The following is a 14,243-nucleotide window of genomic DNA, read 5'->3' on the forward strand; positions in this document are numbered from 1 at the left end:
ATGACCTATAAAAAACAACACCTTTATTTTTTCTGAAATCAACATAGTTTTTTATTAAACAACTATGAACAAAATAACAATTTATACTTTTTGCCTTTTCATCATTTTCTTTGTTTGTTTCACATACAAAAATAGAGCGCGTCCTATACGGAAAAATACATATTTATATGCATATCGTTTTGACATATTGCAATTTCCATATTTTTCACACGACGAGTTCGAGTTGCATATGTATGTATATAAAGTGACAGAACATATGTAAAGTACACATAGTGTAAAAACACCTTTAGTGCGTCAAGGACTGTACCTAAGTATTTTGTTTTTAAGTAAAGGGTTATAGTGACACCATCCAAAGATGGCAGACGGAAGTTTGGGATCTTTCGCTTCCTAGTGAAGAGTACAATTTCTGTCTTCGTGGAGTTTACTCCAAGCACCCATATTGCAGGGTGTTCAGAAATAGTCGGCAGAAATTTTCCGCTGGCTAACAAGACTACATCATCGGCATAGACTACAACCTATATCCTAAAATTTCATCAATGTTTAGCGCCTGCTGTTGGTTGTTGCCCCCAAAAGAATAGACGACTGTTATTGGCCCTAGCACATCTAGGATGTTGGTGGCTGGGACGTCTGAGCCCTCAGTCCCCCAAGGGTGAACTGAGCGCTGAGAAATCCCTGACATCATCAACCACGAAAACTGAGGGTAAGGGACTGTCGAAGTCATCCCGAAGGAGAGTCCGTAAAATAGCCCCCTGGAAAGCTGATAAGGCACAACCTCCCTCTGGAAATCCATCCTCTGCCGAAGTGTCAAAACCTAAGTCTAGGGTTATGACAATTGGGCAGTTTTTAGTGGATAACCAAAAGTGGCGAGCGCGAAACAGGTACCTGCGTCAGCTGGGTCAGTCTCTGCAGCTGTTGTCACTCCGGGAGCCGAATCTCGACCACAGCTGTAAAGAGAATGAGGTCCTCGGGAGAACAACAAACTGCTGCTAAGAGATCCACGCAGTCGTCAGTTACACAAAGTACTGCTTCGTACGCGTCGGTAGTGTTGATGGAGTAACCTGTTAAGAGCGGTAATGGTGTGGTGAAAGCCAAACCCACTTTCTCTAAGCAGGTAGCCAAGGAACCTACACCGGCGCCTGACCCAAATGGGACAGCGACAGCTATCTAACCGACAAAATTGATGGACGGAATCTACGGTTTGGCCAGATCGACTTGTACAAAGGGATAATTGTCATACTAAGGACCATTAACAGCTGCGATCCTTTTTGGGAAGGTTGCGAGCGGGATGGTCACCTCAGTGAGTATCCCACCACCTTTTAAGGGACTGGGGAATACACAGAAATCAAGAATTGGTACTCCTAGAAAAGCTTGGAAAATCAGTTGTCGACTACTGCAAACAAAAGTGCTAAATCCAAAGAAGCATTGGACAGGAAATGCTGCAAAGAAGCCATCGTTGATACAGACCATGCAACCTTCTTTCTCGTAGGTAGCAGTAGCGGCCAAGAGGGTTAGTGGGAAGGCAGGGGAGACGAAAGTCGGACCTGGTTTTAAGTCTTCGCAGGCAACCGTCTAATCTAAGGAAGCGACAACTCGGCAAATGGTCCCAGATGACCATAGAGTTGCAATCATAGAAAAGGCTGACATCGAGTGGATCAGTGACAGTCTCAGATGGACAAGGTTCACCATCGGCACCTACGGTTTGGTAGGATGTCAAGGTCTTAAACTGGAGGTTATTAAGGTAGTTAATTGCCTTAAATCCCTTTGGGAGGGTAGTATCTTGACGGTCGTTCGGGTGATGGTGGTTTCCTCTTTTGGACCTGGAACAGATGCAGAGGTTGGTCGAGAAGCAGAACTCCGGTATTGAAATGGTTAGCTAGCGCAAAGCTTAATACCTTTGAGAAGAACGGAGGTCTCAAATATGTCACGGATAGAGCAGGGAGGAATATTTGAGGAGGAACAGAGGCGCTCTTGTGTATGGACTGGGACAGATTTATTTCCGCCACCCTGCGGCAAAAAAGAAACCGAATACAGCAGGTCCTGAAAATCGTGCAGATAAATATGCACTATTGCAAGGCAGCGGCTAAAGAGCTACTCTTAACCCTATCCTCCAGTAAAGCATCTGCTCCAGTTCAGGAACCATATCTATATAAGGGTATAGTGACTGGTCTTAAGATCAAGCACTACACGGTCTTCGCCACCTCTAACGAGTATAATGTAAAAACGTGTATAGTTGCCAAGAAATAAGCAAAAACCGCGGGTGATATCCTCTGTCTACCTGTTTTACGAAGATCCTGACCCGCCAGGTAGATCTCTTCGCTCACAATTTCCACTGGAGAAGCAGCGATACAAATGCCAGTGGTGAGTCTGTTTTCAATTTTATTCTGAAAATCTAAAAATTGCAATAGGGGCAATGCATCTAATGTTGTTAACATTGTAAAGGGTGAGGTAATAGACATCACCTTCACAAACATGGACAATTGGGAAATATAAGAAAAGTGCTCCTTCTCGGACCACAGATGATATTTTCCAGATTCCAGATCTTCAATGTCGGAGTAAAGCAAGGTTCCTTTAACCTATAGGACCTATAGATACCCAAAGAGAACAAATTCGAACAGTTTTAGGGTTTCTACGAGACTTATTTTTCAATCACCCACCCTGGGAAAAAATTTCAGTCGGTTTGGTGGACCAAGGAACTTGCAGTCTCTCGTAAAACTGCAAGAAATTCTATAATAAAGCCAGAAAATAAAAACTAAGGACTGATTGGAATGCTTTTAAAGGGCATTTCAATGCGTACAATAGTGTGATTAAGAGATCTAACCGGAAGTCTTAGATTAGTTTAGCGAGTCTATAGAAGGTGTTAACGATGAGGCCAGATTTCGTAAAATACCATTGAAGTACGCAGAATCCATCGGTAGTATTAAACGAAGTGATAGTTCGGTCCAGAGACTCTAGAACTGTTATCAGAGACCCATTTTCCGGGGTGCAGAGACTTGGGCAAGGATGCATCTCTTCTACATCATAAATGTTCTAATTAGCTATCCAAAACTGATATGGGCGATAAACACCTTTTAAATTTCCTGGGCCAGACGGTTTAACCTTTAAAAAGGAGATTTTTAAAGCTAATCTTAGATTATCTTTCATACCTAGCCTATGGGGGAAGTAAAATTTGTTTTCATTCCCAAATAGGGAGCGCCCAGCCACACGCTACCTACCGGACTACATACCGGTAGTCTCCCATCCTCCCTGGACCCAGAAATAAGAACCCATTAAAATATCTTGGTGTAAACTAAAGGAACATTTGTTTTATTAATCTTCCGTAATGACACATGACTTAAGTAACAATGTAGAAATATTTTAAAAATATTATTCACAAATTTTTCTTGAAGTGTTTTAACAATTTTATTTCTGGGATAAGCTTCTCTCGGGAAATGGTATTGGTATTCATATAGTTGGCAATAGCTTCAGGGACTTGAATTATATTGGAGTCGACCTAGAAAATATGTTTGTATTAACAATTATTCTGCAACCTTTAACAACTATCGATATTCTTATTTTTGACAACAATTTAACTTATTTATTTTCTTCATGTTACTATGACAAATGAAAATTAAACAATAACAACAATTGTTAAAAGTTTCAGGATAGAGGTACTGGTTAATATTGAAATTATAGAGTATTCATACCTGATGTGTTTCCAGCAACCCTATTAACAATCTTGGTATTGCGGCCGCGGTTCCATTAACAGTATGAGCATACCTAATAGTGCCATCTTTGGTTCTGAATCGGATATTAAGTCGTTTTGCCTGATAATCTGTGCAATTACTGGAACTTGATATTTCACCCCATGTTTCGCGCCCAGGCATCCATGTTTCAATGTCATACTTCTGATATGCAGGAGCACCAAGTTCGACGGGTGGCATATCCAATAATCGAATTTTGAGACCCAATTTTTTAAAAAGATCAAGTTGCAAATTTTTAAACTGTTCCAACATATCTTCCGACTGAGTATCATTGCATATTGAGAACATTTCAACTTTGGTAAATTGGTGAACTCTGTAATTGTAAAGGTTTAAACGATTTTTTTATTGTATTTATTTATATTTGATTCCTTTGCAATTTAAGCCAATTTACAATTCATGTGGCCAATTTTAAGTTAATTATAAAGATTCCACCTTATTTCATAGCTATTCTGTATAGAATTATGTAAGCATAATACTTATATTTGTATAATAAAGAAAAATCATGAAAAATAATAAATATTCTATACAATATAATATACTTCTATACAATATTAAATGTTTGGCATGATTAGGGCATGCACAAGTCTCTTTTTTTCATGGTAGGGTAAAACTAAAACTGTGTTGTATAGTTCGTGTGAGCTACTACTATATCAATGTGTACATCAGAGGATAACTGGTTATCCAATATAACCCCTGGACACTTCAAATTATGGACAAATGATGTATTCACTCCTTTATACTTTAACTGCAGATTGGATAAATCCCTGTTAGAAAACAACATGGCTGTAGTTTTAGATGGGTTCACACGAAATCGGTTAACCATCATTCAATCGCCAAGTTTTTCCCTAACAAGCTCAATTTTCGATTGCAATACATTGATGGATCTATAATCTTTTTAAACGATCGTATGTACAAATCGTTTAAAAAAAGTATGAATAAAACTGGGCCCAGCACGGAACGTCACTCCTAACTGGAAGAGTATTAGAGAAAAGTTTATTGAAATGAACAAATTGCTTTCTTTCATGCAAATATGAATACAGTAATTTGCAAGCACTTCTATTGAATTTATATTGATTGCTAAATTATTAATAAAAAAAAAATAGTCATCATTTGATCTCGTAAAATATATTCGACAACGTTAGACACAACCGGAAGTAAAGCAATCGGACGAGGGGCAATTTTGGCTGTCTTCCAACTGAATAGAAAGGTGTATGGAATTGATGAGATGTAAAACATGTCTAGAAATATACGGAAAACACGTTTAATTTTTTTTTTGAAAATAAGTCATTACCTGCGTCATTGGATTTAACTTGGACAAAAACATCCAACATTTTATCTAACGTAACGCCAGAAAAAGAAAAACCATGTTCATTATCTAAAATATGTTGCCAATTATCAATATTAGCTTGGGGATTTAGTTGGTTATTAACAAATTTTGAGTTCATTTTATTAGCATCTAATTCATTATTGCCTTAGAATTGCCTTTATTATTAAGGCCATTCTCGGTGTCAACAAATTTTATTTAGTTTTTCGAATATACACTAATTCAAGAATGTCCCTACAAAATGTCAAGTGAAAATCTCAAGAACTCTTGAAAATATAGTCGATTTATTGTGTCAGCATCAAGTGACACACAAAATGCATGAAGAAAATCAAAATAGTTTTGATTTTGAAAATGAAACCCTATCAATCTGGTTAATAATATTCATTTTGAAAATAATAGAATTGTGATGGAATAAAAAAACAACTGAATTTATGACTCAAAATGCAATTTTTGGGACAAAAACCTATTTTTGGAATAGTGATTGAAGAGTTTGCCATACACTGGTCAATCTCACATATACAAAAAGGGCTTTATCGGCATGACGGCATGATTTATAGTGTAAGGGGTCCTTAACAAATATTTTTTTTTAATTTAAATGTTTTGTTTACATTTTTTGATTAAATGACGTTGACACTCCAACACATGCTGTTACCTTATATTATTTTACCATGTTGTTGTAATTTAAATTCGAAGCGTATCGCAAAATCTTTCTTCAAAAAAACAAACGGCAATCACAAATGAAAAAGATGTAATGTGATTTTTTTATACTTTTACTATTTTAAATTCAAAAGTAAAAACTTTTTCTCGGACAAAGAATACACAGTAGTGTGATGTTGAAAACTTATAGACCTGTTTCGAGGGCTCTACATAATTTAATGTTTTCAAGTTGCAGTTCGAGTCAGAGAATTCTAGAAATTTATGGAGCGGTAGCACTACTTCATTCTGAGGCGATGCTGCTGATGTAATGCAGATTATTCCTGCCGCTCCTAGAAACAATTATGAAGATGTTAATGGTGGCGAACATAAGCAAAACATATACCTAGTGAAATTAAGAGGAAGAGTACAGAAGGCAAATGGGAAGTTACAAGTCTTTGCAACGGAGGTGGAACGTTTGATGCTAATGACTTATAAATACGTGAACCTGACTTTAAATGCGAAACATACGAGTCACCAACGCGTCATTTGCTGAAACTGTATAGTTTGCCCTTGCCCAACTCACGGCGAAAATATTGTTAAACCACAGACCCATAAGATACGCCAACAGGGGACCGAGTGCGGTGAATCCAGAGATCGCCGAAAAAGATAAGGAGAAAATTGCGTTGATGGGGGTCTCTCTGGCAGTTCAATGTCATGCTGGCCTTTGAAAGGCTGATGGCCTGCATTTCTTGCTGAGGGCTTCAGCATGGCGTTCGGTAGGAATTTTGAGTCAGCGATTTTCAAAGAAATGTGTAACTCATACTGGATCAAGAAAACCAGGACGACTTCCCTACATCCACATTTGGAGGTGCTTATTAGTGATAAACAGGCTTAAGCGGGGGCAATGATACGGATGAACTAGTAGGTTTAAGATAATTGGGTATGTTCCGATAATTTACAAATTTGAATTGTAACGTAAATCGTTGTTAGTTTCTGTGTACATATTGCACTGATAAATTCTTAGTAATCGAAATGTTACTTGATCGTCGAGAAACCTCTGTGGCGAGAGTGGACGAAGTATAAATAGGAGAGCATGGCAAGCCACACATTTACTCACTGTATGTTGTCCGTTTACGCAAGTCAAATTTTTATTTTGTGTTAAATTCGAGCCTACACCAATTCAAGAATGTCCCTTTAAAATTTCAAGTGAAAATCTAAATCTATGATATAGCCTATTTATTGTGCCAGCATCAAGCAACGACAGAACGGATTCTCAAACTATAAACTCGGTTTTATCGAAACAGTGTTTTTACAAATGACGGGCACGATAACTTAAAAAGTAATTATCCAATCGGTTCCAAATTTTAACACGTTATTCAGTACGCACTATTAACTAGGATACATGTTATCGTCAAGATATTCCTTGTTTTCTAACATGGTTTGTTGTCGTAAATAGGGATTTTCCAAAAATCATGTCCGCCATTTTGTTGATTTTTGTGCGAAGTTTATAATTCTAGTTCATACTAGAGCCAGACTCTTTCGAATTAACCGCCGTCGAAAAGGATTTTCGTCAATTGCAAAAACAGTAACAACAAAATCATGTCAATTCATTGTCGTATACTTGTATTTTCCCATGCATTTAGTAGCATTGTACCTAAAACCTTTATAAGATCGGACAGAAATCGAAAGGTTGAAAAATACTTTTATAATTTTATTTAAAAAATATTTTAAAAATTCTATTTGAAAAATATTTTTAAAATTTTATTTGAAAAATATTTTTAAAATTATATTAGAGAAATATTTTTAAAATTTTATTTGAAATATATAGCTGCGGTCAAAATCATAGCAGCGTAATGCATTGAAACAATCCTACTGAAGAAAACCACATTCTTCTTTTGAAATCACATAATGTTTTTTGTTCAAATCATAGTTAAAACGTTACCAGTTGTTATCTATTTTTTAATTATAACAAACAGTTTTGTATTTTGAAAATATTGTGTAACAGCCTGTTTTTTTTTCTTTTGTTGAAAAAAGAAACAAAACATAATGAAATATAATTTTTTTATAGTAAGAGTATGAAATATTTGAACACATTTTATAATTTCTTAATTTTATTTCGCGATTTTGTTTAGTTCGCTAAGAGAAATGAATTCGACGTATTTAGGTAATACAGCCGTACAAAACATTTTGCCATAGTGGGGAAGTTGAATATTTGTATACGCTTCGTTGAATTTTAGGATCGTACCTAAATTCATGCGTATGTATACGATTTTATTCACCTCAAAAGCTAAATACATGTATTTCAATGATTGTTACCCAAATACGCAATGCGTATAAAAATATAAAGTTGAAAATTTTAAACATTGACAATGCGTATTTTAATTTTTTTGTTTTTTGAAAATATAATTCCAGTCATTGAAAAAATTGTATTTCTATAAATGTAAAAATTTTTCGGTTAATTAAGAAAATGTTTTCATCCATTTTCACCGTTTTCAATTGACGCACAAGTAAATAAGATCCTTGCGTATTTGGTTAATACGGACCCTCAGCAAACCTAATAAAGGTGAGAAGGTGGGTATTTTAGTACGCAACGCACTGAATTTAGGTACGGGCCTTAGGTAACGTTGTTAAAAAGGGGATTTTCTTGAAATGAGGTGGGTCAAAAAAAAAAAAAAAATATATATAGCAGCTGTAATGAAAACATAACATTCATATTAGGTTTTTATATGAAACCTAATAGTACGTTTACATTGTACCAGATTTCGTTAACCCAGTGGATTTAAATCGCATTTTGTGGGTAACACTGCTTCACATCGGTGTTGCATTAAATAGAGAAATTTATTGCATCTTTCGCATGGACTTTTTAGTCAAGTTTCTTAAATGCCACTCTAGATCTAATTATTCTTGGGTTTTGGATTTAGATCCGGTGACTGCGCGGGCCCTTCCATAATATCTACATTGATGTACTGAAACAACTGTTTTGCTAATTGAATGGTTTGTGTTGGATCATTGTTCTGTTGAAATTTCTAGTTTATATGCATTTCATATTCAGCATAAAGAACCACAATACGATGGAGCATTGAGCGGCATCCATTGTATTTCAAATCAATATCTATATATATCCAACAACGCAGTACGAGAAAAAGGCTCAAGGCGCCATATGTGATCCACTTTCTTCGATAGTTTTAGGGATCAGATTTGTTGTTCTGTGGACCCAGAGTTTCACCCATGGTATAATAATAGAAGGTAACAGCAAGTGTTGTTGTACAAAAAACGAGATTCGTTGTTGTAAGTTCTACTTGTGTCAACTCATTTGACAGAAAAATGTAAACAAACAAACAAATTATCATCAAATTATTTTTATTTTGAAAATGAAATATTTTCGTATCCTCGAAATAAAAATTGAAAAACATGAATGAAAATCTTTCAAATTTATATTTCTATCGCTTCTACAACTTTCCTATAATTGAGCCATATGTGTAACAAATATGAAAATGCTGGGAATCAAATCAGCTGGGATTTGCTGTTACCTTTTATAATTGTACCATGAGTTTCACCATAAAAAGTTATTTTGGAATGCTCCGATCATAGCATGTTCCTCCGTTTTCCAAATGTTGAATGTAAGGTGCGCTGCTATTAATTTGGATGCAACTGTATATGGGTAATATTGCCAATTTTTTAATATTCCATTTTCAAAAAATCGGTTTTTTTGTTTTCGTAGCACATCATTGATTTTTGGTACACATATAGAGAAAAATGTCCTGACTCCGAATACGTTCGCGATCAAATTTATGGTTGGTGCGCGCAAAAGTTATAGAGGTTTTAATTTTGGGCATAAGATCAAAATCTTAAAATGATATTGACAAAAAACATTGATATATGACTTCCTTCGTAAAATATGAATATATTACAATAAACGCAAAAAAGTAGCAAATTTTTGCAAAATATGGAAAAAATAATAAGAATTGAAACGAATCAACTCTATTTTAATTAAATTGTGTATTTTATTTACGATAATATAAACACTGAGCTCATTTAACATTTAAATATTTGAAATTTGTTGTTAAATTTCTTGGCCTATCCTTTTATAATTATGTTGAATATCGTATCCTTTTGTGTTATTATAGAATTATGAGAAATGTTGATTTACCACTGTGTAGTAGGTTTGTGATGTGTAGATCCTCTCGGAACCCTCAGTTGTTGTATCCGAGGTTTTCGTCTGCAATTTGTGAAAGATCATTTGTAATTAGAGTGGTAAGATCGTGGAATCAGCTCCCTTTGAGCCTTCGTAAGTTTACCTCTTCCACTTTTGCGTATAGGAGGGAATTGTTTGGGCATTTGCCTCGTATTTGATGAAGTTGGCTTTGAAGAAATCGCTGATTACAGGTTGCATAATGTTACTTTGTTTTTTTTTTTTAATTTTTGGCTGGGGAGCCATTTTTATTTAAGTTCGTTAGCATTTATGTTATAGATTTATACATATACAATTTAATGTCTGTGGTTCTGATATTGCTCTTGGGCTCGAGAGGAATATATAGTATATTTATATGTATGATTCCTTAAGCTTCCTTTGCAGTGGATTGGGGTTCTTGTTTGGAATCTGTTATGTTAGGGGTTTGCATTAAATTTCATTATGTAGAATTTTTTTTACTGTTATGTATTTTTAATTTATTTAGTTTATTCTTTGTTTGGATTTTTTTTATTATATATAAGTTAATATAAGTTATTGGCCATGCTGGCTTTTTTATATTACATTGTATGAAATAAATGAAATTGTGAAATTAACGGTTACTTATGTAAATATTTTGTAATCAGTACCAAAAACTACACCACTGATATTACTACATTTTTATACAACCAATAGAGAAGATTCTTGCTTCTCATAAGTAGTACCTAAGCTCAATCTAATTTCAATAAAATTGCTACACTCCGAGTCCGGCCCCCGACTCTAATTCGTTTAGCGAACACTGAAGGCTTAAGATCATTACCCAAGCTTGCCCAAGTTGATGGACTCAGAATATAAGCTGAAAGTAATTCCTAAACACGGAGTAAAAAGCTAATCTAGTAAATCTTGTTGTTTCGAGTTTCGTCAAAATATATTAATGACATGTATCAACCTAGGGGAGTTGCCAATCTCCTACTAGGCTCGTCTTCCCGGGTGGCGGATGGGAAGGGGGTCTCCATGATGTGCAGAGAGAAACTGACCTAGGTCTCCTAGATCAACTTTTCTCTACACTTCGTGGAAACCTGGGGGATTATCGGATCCCCCGTGGACCAAAATGGATCGGGGTAGTGCTCTTAAATGGGAAAAAGAAGCAAAAAGATAAAAAGTTACGGTGCAGGGAGTTAATAACCCAGTACCGGCGGCAATCATTGGTGAGGTCACAAGCCACGTGTCGTCGAGTTCAAGCGATTGTGTGGTTCTGTTCTAGGTGTGGATGCCTTGGCACCTATAGCTGTACCAGTTACAAGTGCACCAATTCTAAACCAAAACGTTGACGAACCGGCTATTCCTTTGGCAAACGAGCATGTCAAGACTGATGAAAATCAGTCTTTGGCTGACAGGACTGTAGTTCTGGGAGGGGACGACCTACATGGGACTCTACGCGCTATCCGCGATAGTCTAGAGGAACAAAGCAAGGAGCTCTTCGACCAGTTAGACAGACTGGTACCGGAAGAGCAATGTGGGGACACGCTTCCGGAGGAACTGCTATTAAATTTTACCCTAACTGATGATGAGCTGGACAAGACGGTGATCCCACCCAAGTCTATACAGGGGGATTGCCATAGTAGTAACGAAGGAAGTGTGGACCCTATTGTCCGACCGACCTCCAGTCTGACTTCAACAGGTCCTGTTTCGGCACCAGCCGACAAACTTCAGAGGCAATGTCCTACGATGGGAAATCTGTTGATCCCCCAGAAACGGACAGTGGCTCGAAGGTTGGGAAGGCCCGAGAAGTGACTGATGCGAAGCTGTTTCGTATCTTCGCAAATTCGTAGGGCGAGACGCGAATTTGATCTCGGAGAGGAAAGTTCAGCCATCAAGCGTAAGATGAGACATGAGATAACTTCGAGAGAATTTATCCTCACGCTCTCCATCGTGAACTCGAGATGGACAAGATCTCTCTCCCGAATCTCACTACTCGCACAAAAGTAATAGAATCGGCGAAGCCAACTGTCTCTGACAAAGGTGTTAAGCCGACTTCTGACCTGAAGCCCAGCTCTAATCCAAACCCGTGTAAAAATGCACAGGAAAAGCCAATTGAGAGTATCACAAAGCAAAATGTCACCCATAAGGGTGATCAACGTGCGGAGGGCTCTGTCTCAAAACCCAATTCTGCTCCTAACGACAGAGGTGAGGCAAAAGCTCTGGGTGGATTCAAAAGTGTTCGAAACATTAAGAAGGGGAAGTCAGTCAAGGAACCGTCTCCTGGGGGAGCAGATGTCGCCCCACAGAATAAATCTGTGAAGCGCATCCGCTCTTCAGAAGGTCCGCAACCCTCACCCAAGAAGAGGATGGCTTCTCGTCTGGTAGATCCTTTTACCTCTTATGCGGCTTGCGCTGGACAACAAACTGCGGAGAAACGGCTAAGTACGGAGAAGGCTTCAACCTCCTCTGGAAAGGCAAACTACAAGGTTCGTAGTCAACGACAGCGTAAGCCGTATGATAGACCAACCTAGGTAGCCGCTGTAGAAGACCTTCTAGTGGCGATCATAGATAAAACTGATCCTCATGGCAGAATCAGTGAGAGTCATTGGTTGCTATTTGAAGGAGCCCTTCGATCGGCAAAGTCATTATCTGTATAAACAAGAAATCCAAGGACTTCCTTGTGAAAACCGTTAGTGGCTTTGGCGCGCTCTGGGAAGGAGCAAACCTTGCAGCGGTCTCCCTATCAGAAATCCCAACAAGACGGGTCCTTTCAGCCTGGGTTCACCCCCTTCAGTAGACAAGGAGCTCCTGCTGAAGATGCTGGCTCACTACATTGAGCTGGGGGGTTACTCTGTATTGCGTTGCGAAAGCAAGTGCGATGCGAAAGCTAAATGCGTTAAGAGTACAATTTGGTACTCTGTAACGTTCACGCAAACGCATTCGCAAACTAAATTGAAAATAGGGCAACACTGTCGCCACAAAGTAAACAATAACGAAGAATGACAAAAGGAAACGTCAAAAAATTGTAAATGAAAACATATTTTTGTGTGGTACGAGTGTTTTTTTAAACAAAAATGATGAACGAATTAAAAAAAAAGAATTTTATGAGATCTATCAAATATACTCTCCCTAAGTGCGAATTATGTGACAAATGTTTTCAAATATTTAGTTTTATAGATTTATATAAAATGTCTCAATAAAGATTCGTTTATGTATTTTTTAAACGCTCGTCGTTTCAAATAGATCCACAACAATTCCAACTCCAATAAAAGAGGCCGCTGCTTTGAAATTGCTTGGACAATGTGGTTATCAACATCAACCTATAAATATGCACACATAGTTTCACATTTTATATAAAAAAATAATATATTACTTTTTCCAACCACCGACATCTTTTACAGGAGGTCAATTTGAATTGAGGTCATCAGACAGTTTTGTCCACAAATTGTTGGCGCGTTGTTTCGCATTTGAACTCTGCAACTGTCCCTTTGCCAAATCACTGTGTTGCCCCATAAAATCTACTGAAGTTAGGAACTGACGTTGCTGAGCCTGTAACTGTGACTTTTTTGCCTTTTACTTAAAATAATTTACAATTTATATATAAATAAAACCTTTAATGGAGCTTACTTATATGTTTCGCTTCCTTTGCGTTTGCTATTTTGTTAACGCAAGATATTTGCGCTTAACGAACGAGTTTGACATGCGTTTTCGTATTACAGAGTGCGGTGATGCTACATTTGCGTAAAGTAGATGCGAAAGGAGATACGAAAACGAATTAGAGAGTACCAATTACGCGATGCGTTACAATTTTTCTCACGCATCGCAATACAGAGTAGCCCCCCTGGACTGTGGTCAGTCTAACTCCCTGTAACGATGATGGTGGTATGGTGGCGAGAGTTGCGGTTGATCCACCAGGGGAGGAATATCTTAGGGAGCGTGAGGGGAAACTGAACTTCGGTTCAGGATGGGTTCGGTTTCGACTGAACACATCCACCGAAACTCAGTAGGAGTAGGAAAGCGGCATAATGCAGATCAATCTGCATCATTGCAAGGCCGCAGCCGCCGAACTACTCCTGTCCCTCACGAATATGGTTTCTGGACTAACTTTGACATATTCGCAGCGTCCATGGGGGACAAGGTGAGAACATGTATAGTAGGTAAGAAGAGTTTAAATCTAATCTTTATATCTAATTACAGCAATGGTGACATGTGCACCGTAAGGCTGGAGCATTCGACGGGGAAGGCCACTGTGAACTTTGGCACAACGAACCTAGGTGCAACGTGTCAAGATCCATTTGGCCGACTCCGACTACCAAAAGAACGCATTCACTGAGCAAAGCTGAGATGGAGTGATGACGGGAATCATCACTGGTCAGTGCCACATCTGGGCATT

The 14,243-nt window shown here is 37.6% G+C and overlaps 1 protein-coding gene across 1 annotated transcript in view; it reads right to left on the reverse strand.

Moving 5' to 3' along the window:
- Positions 1-3,385: 3,385 nt before the first annotated feature.
- LOC133334530 (serine--tRNA ligase, mitochondrial) overlaps positions 3,386-14,243 on the reverse strand; it is a gene marked incomplete at both ends in the record, with an annotated part of 29,229 nt that continues 18,371 nt past the window's right edge. The window contains 2 exon segments of the mRNA XM_061542847.1: positions 3,386-3,490; positions 3,684-4,053. Coding sequence (XP_061398831.1) covers positions 3,386-3,490; positions 3,684-4,053 — 475 coding nt within the window.

Source organism: Musca vetustissima, unplaced genomic scaffold (assembly GCF_032173495.1).
Source record: "Musca vetustissima isolate MV318-11 ecotype Yass unplaced genomic scaffold, APGP_CSIRO_Mvet_v1 utg62313, whole genome shotgun sequence".
In the NCBI taxonomy this organism is placed as follows: domain Eukaryota; kingdom Metazoa; phylum Arthropoda; class Insecta; order Diptera; family Muscidae; genus Musca; species Musca vetustissima.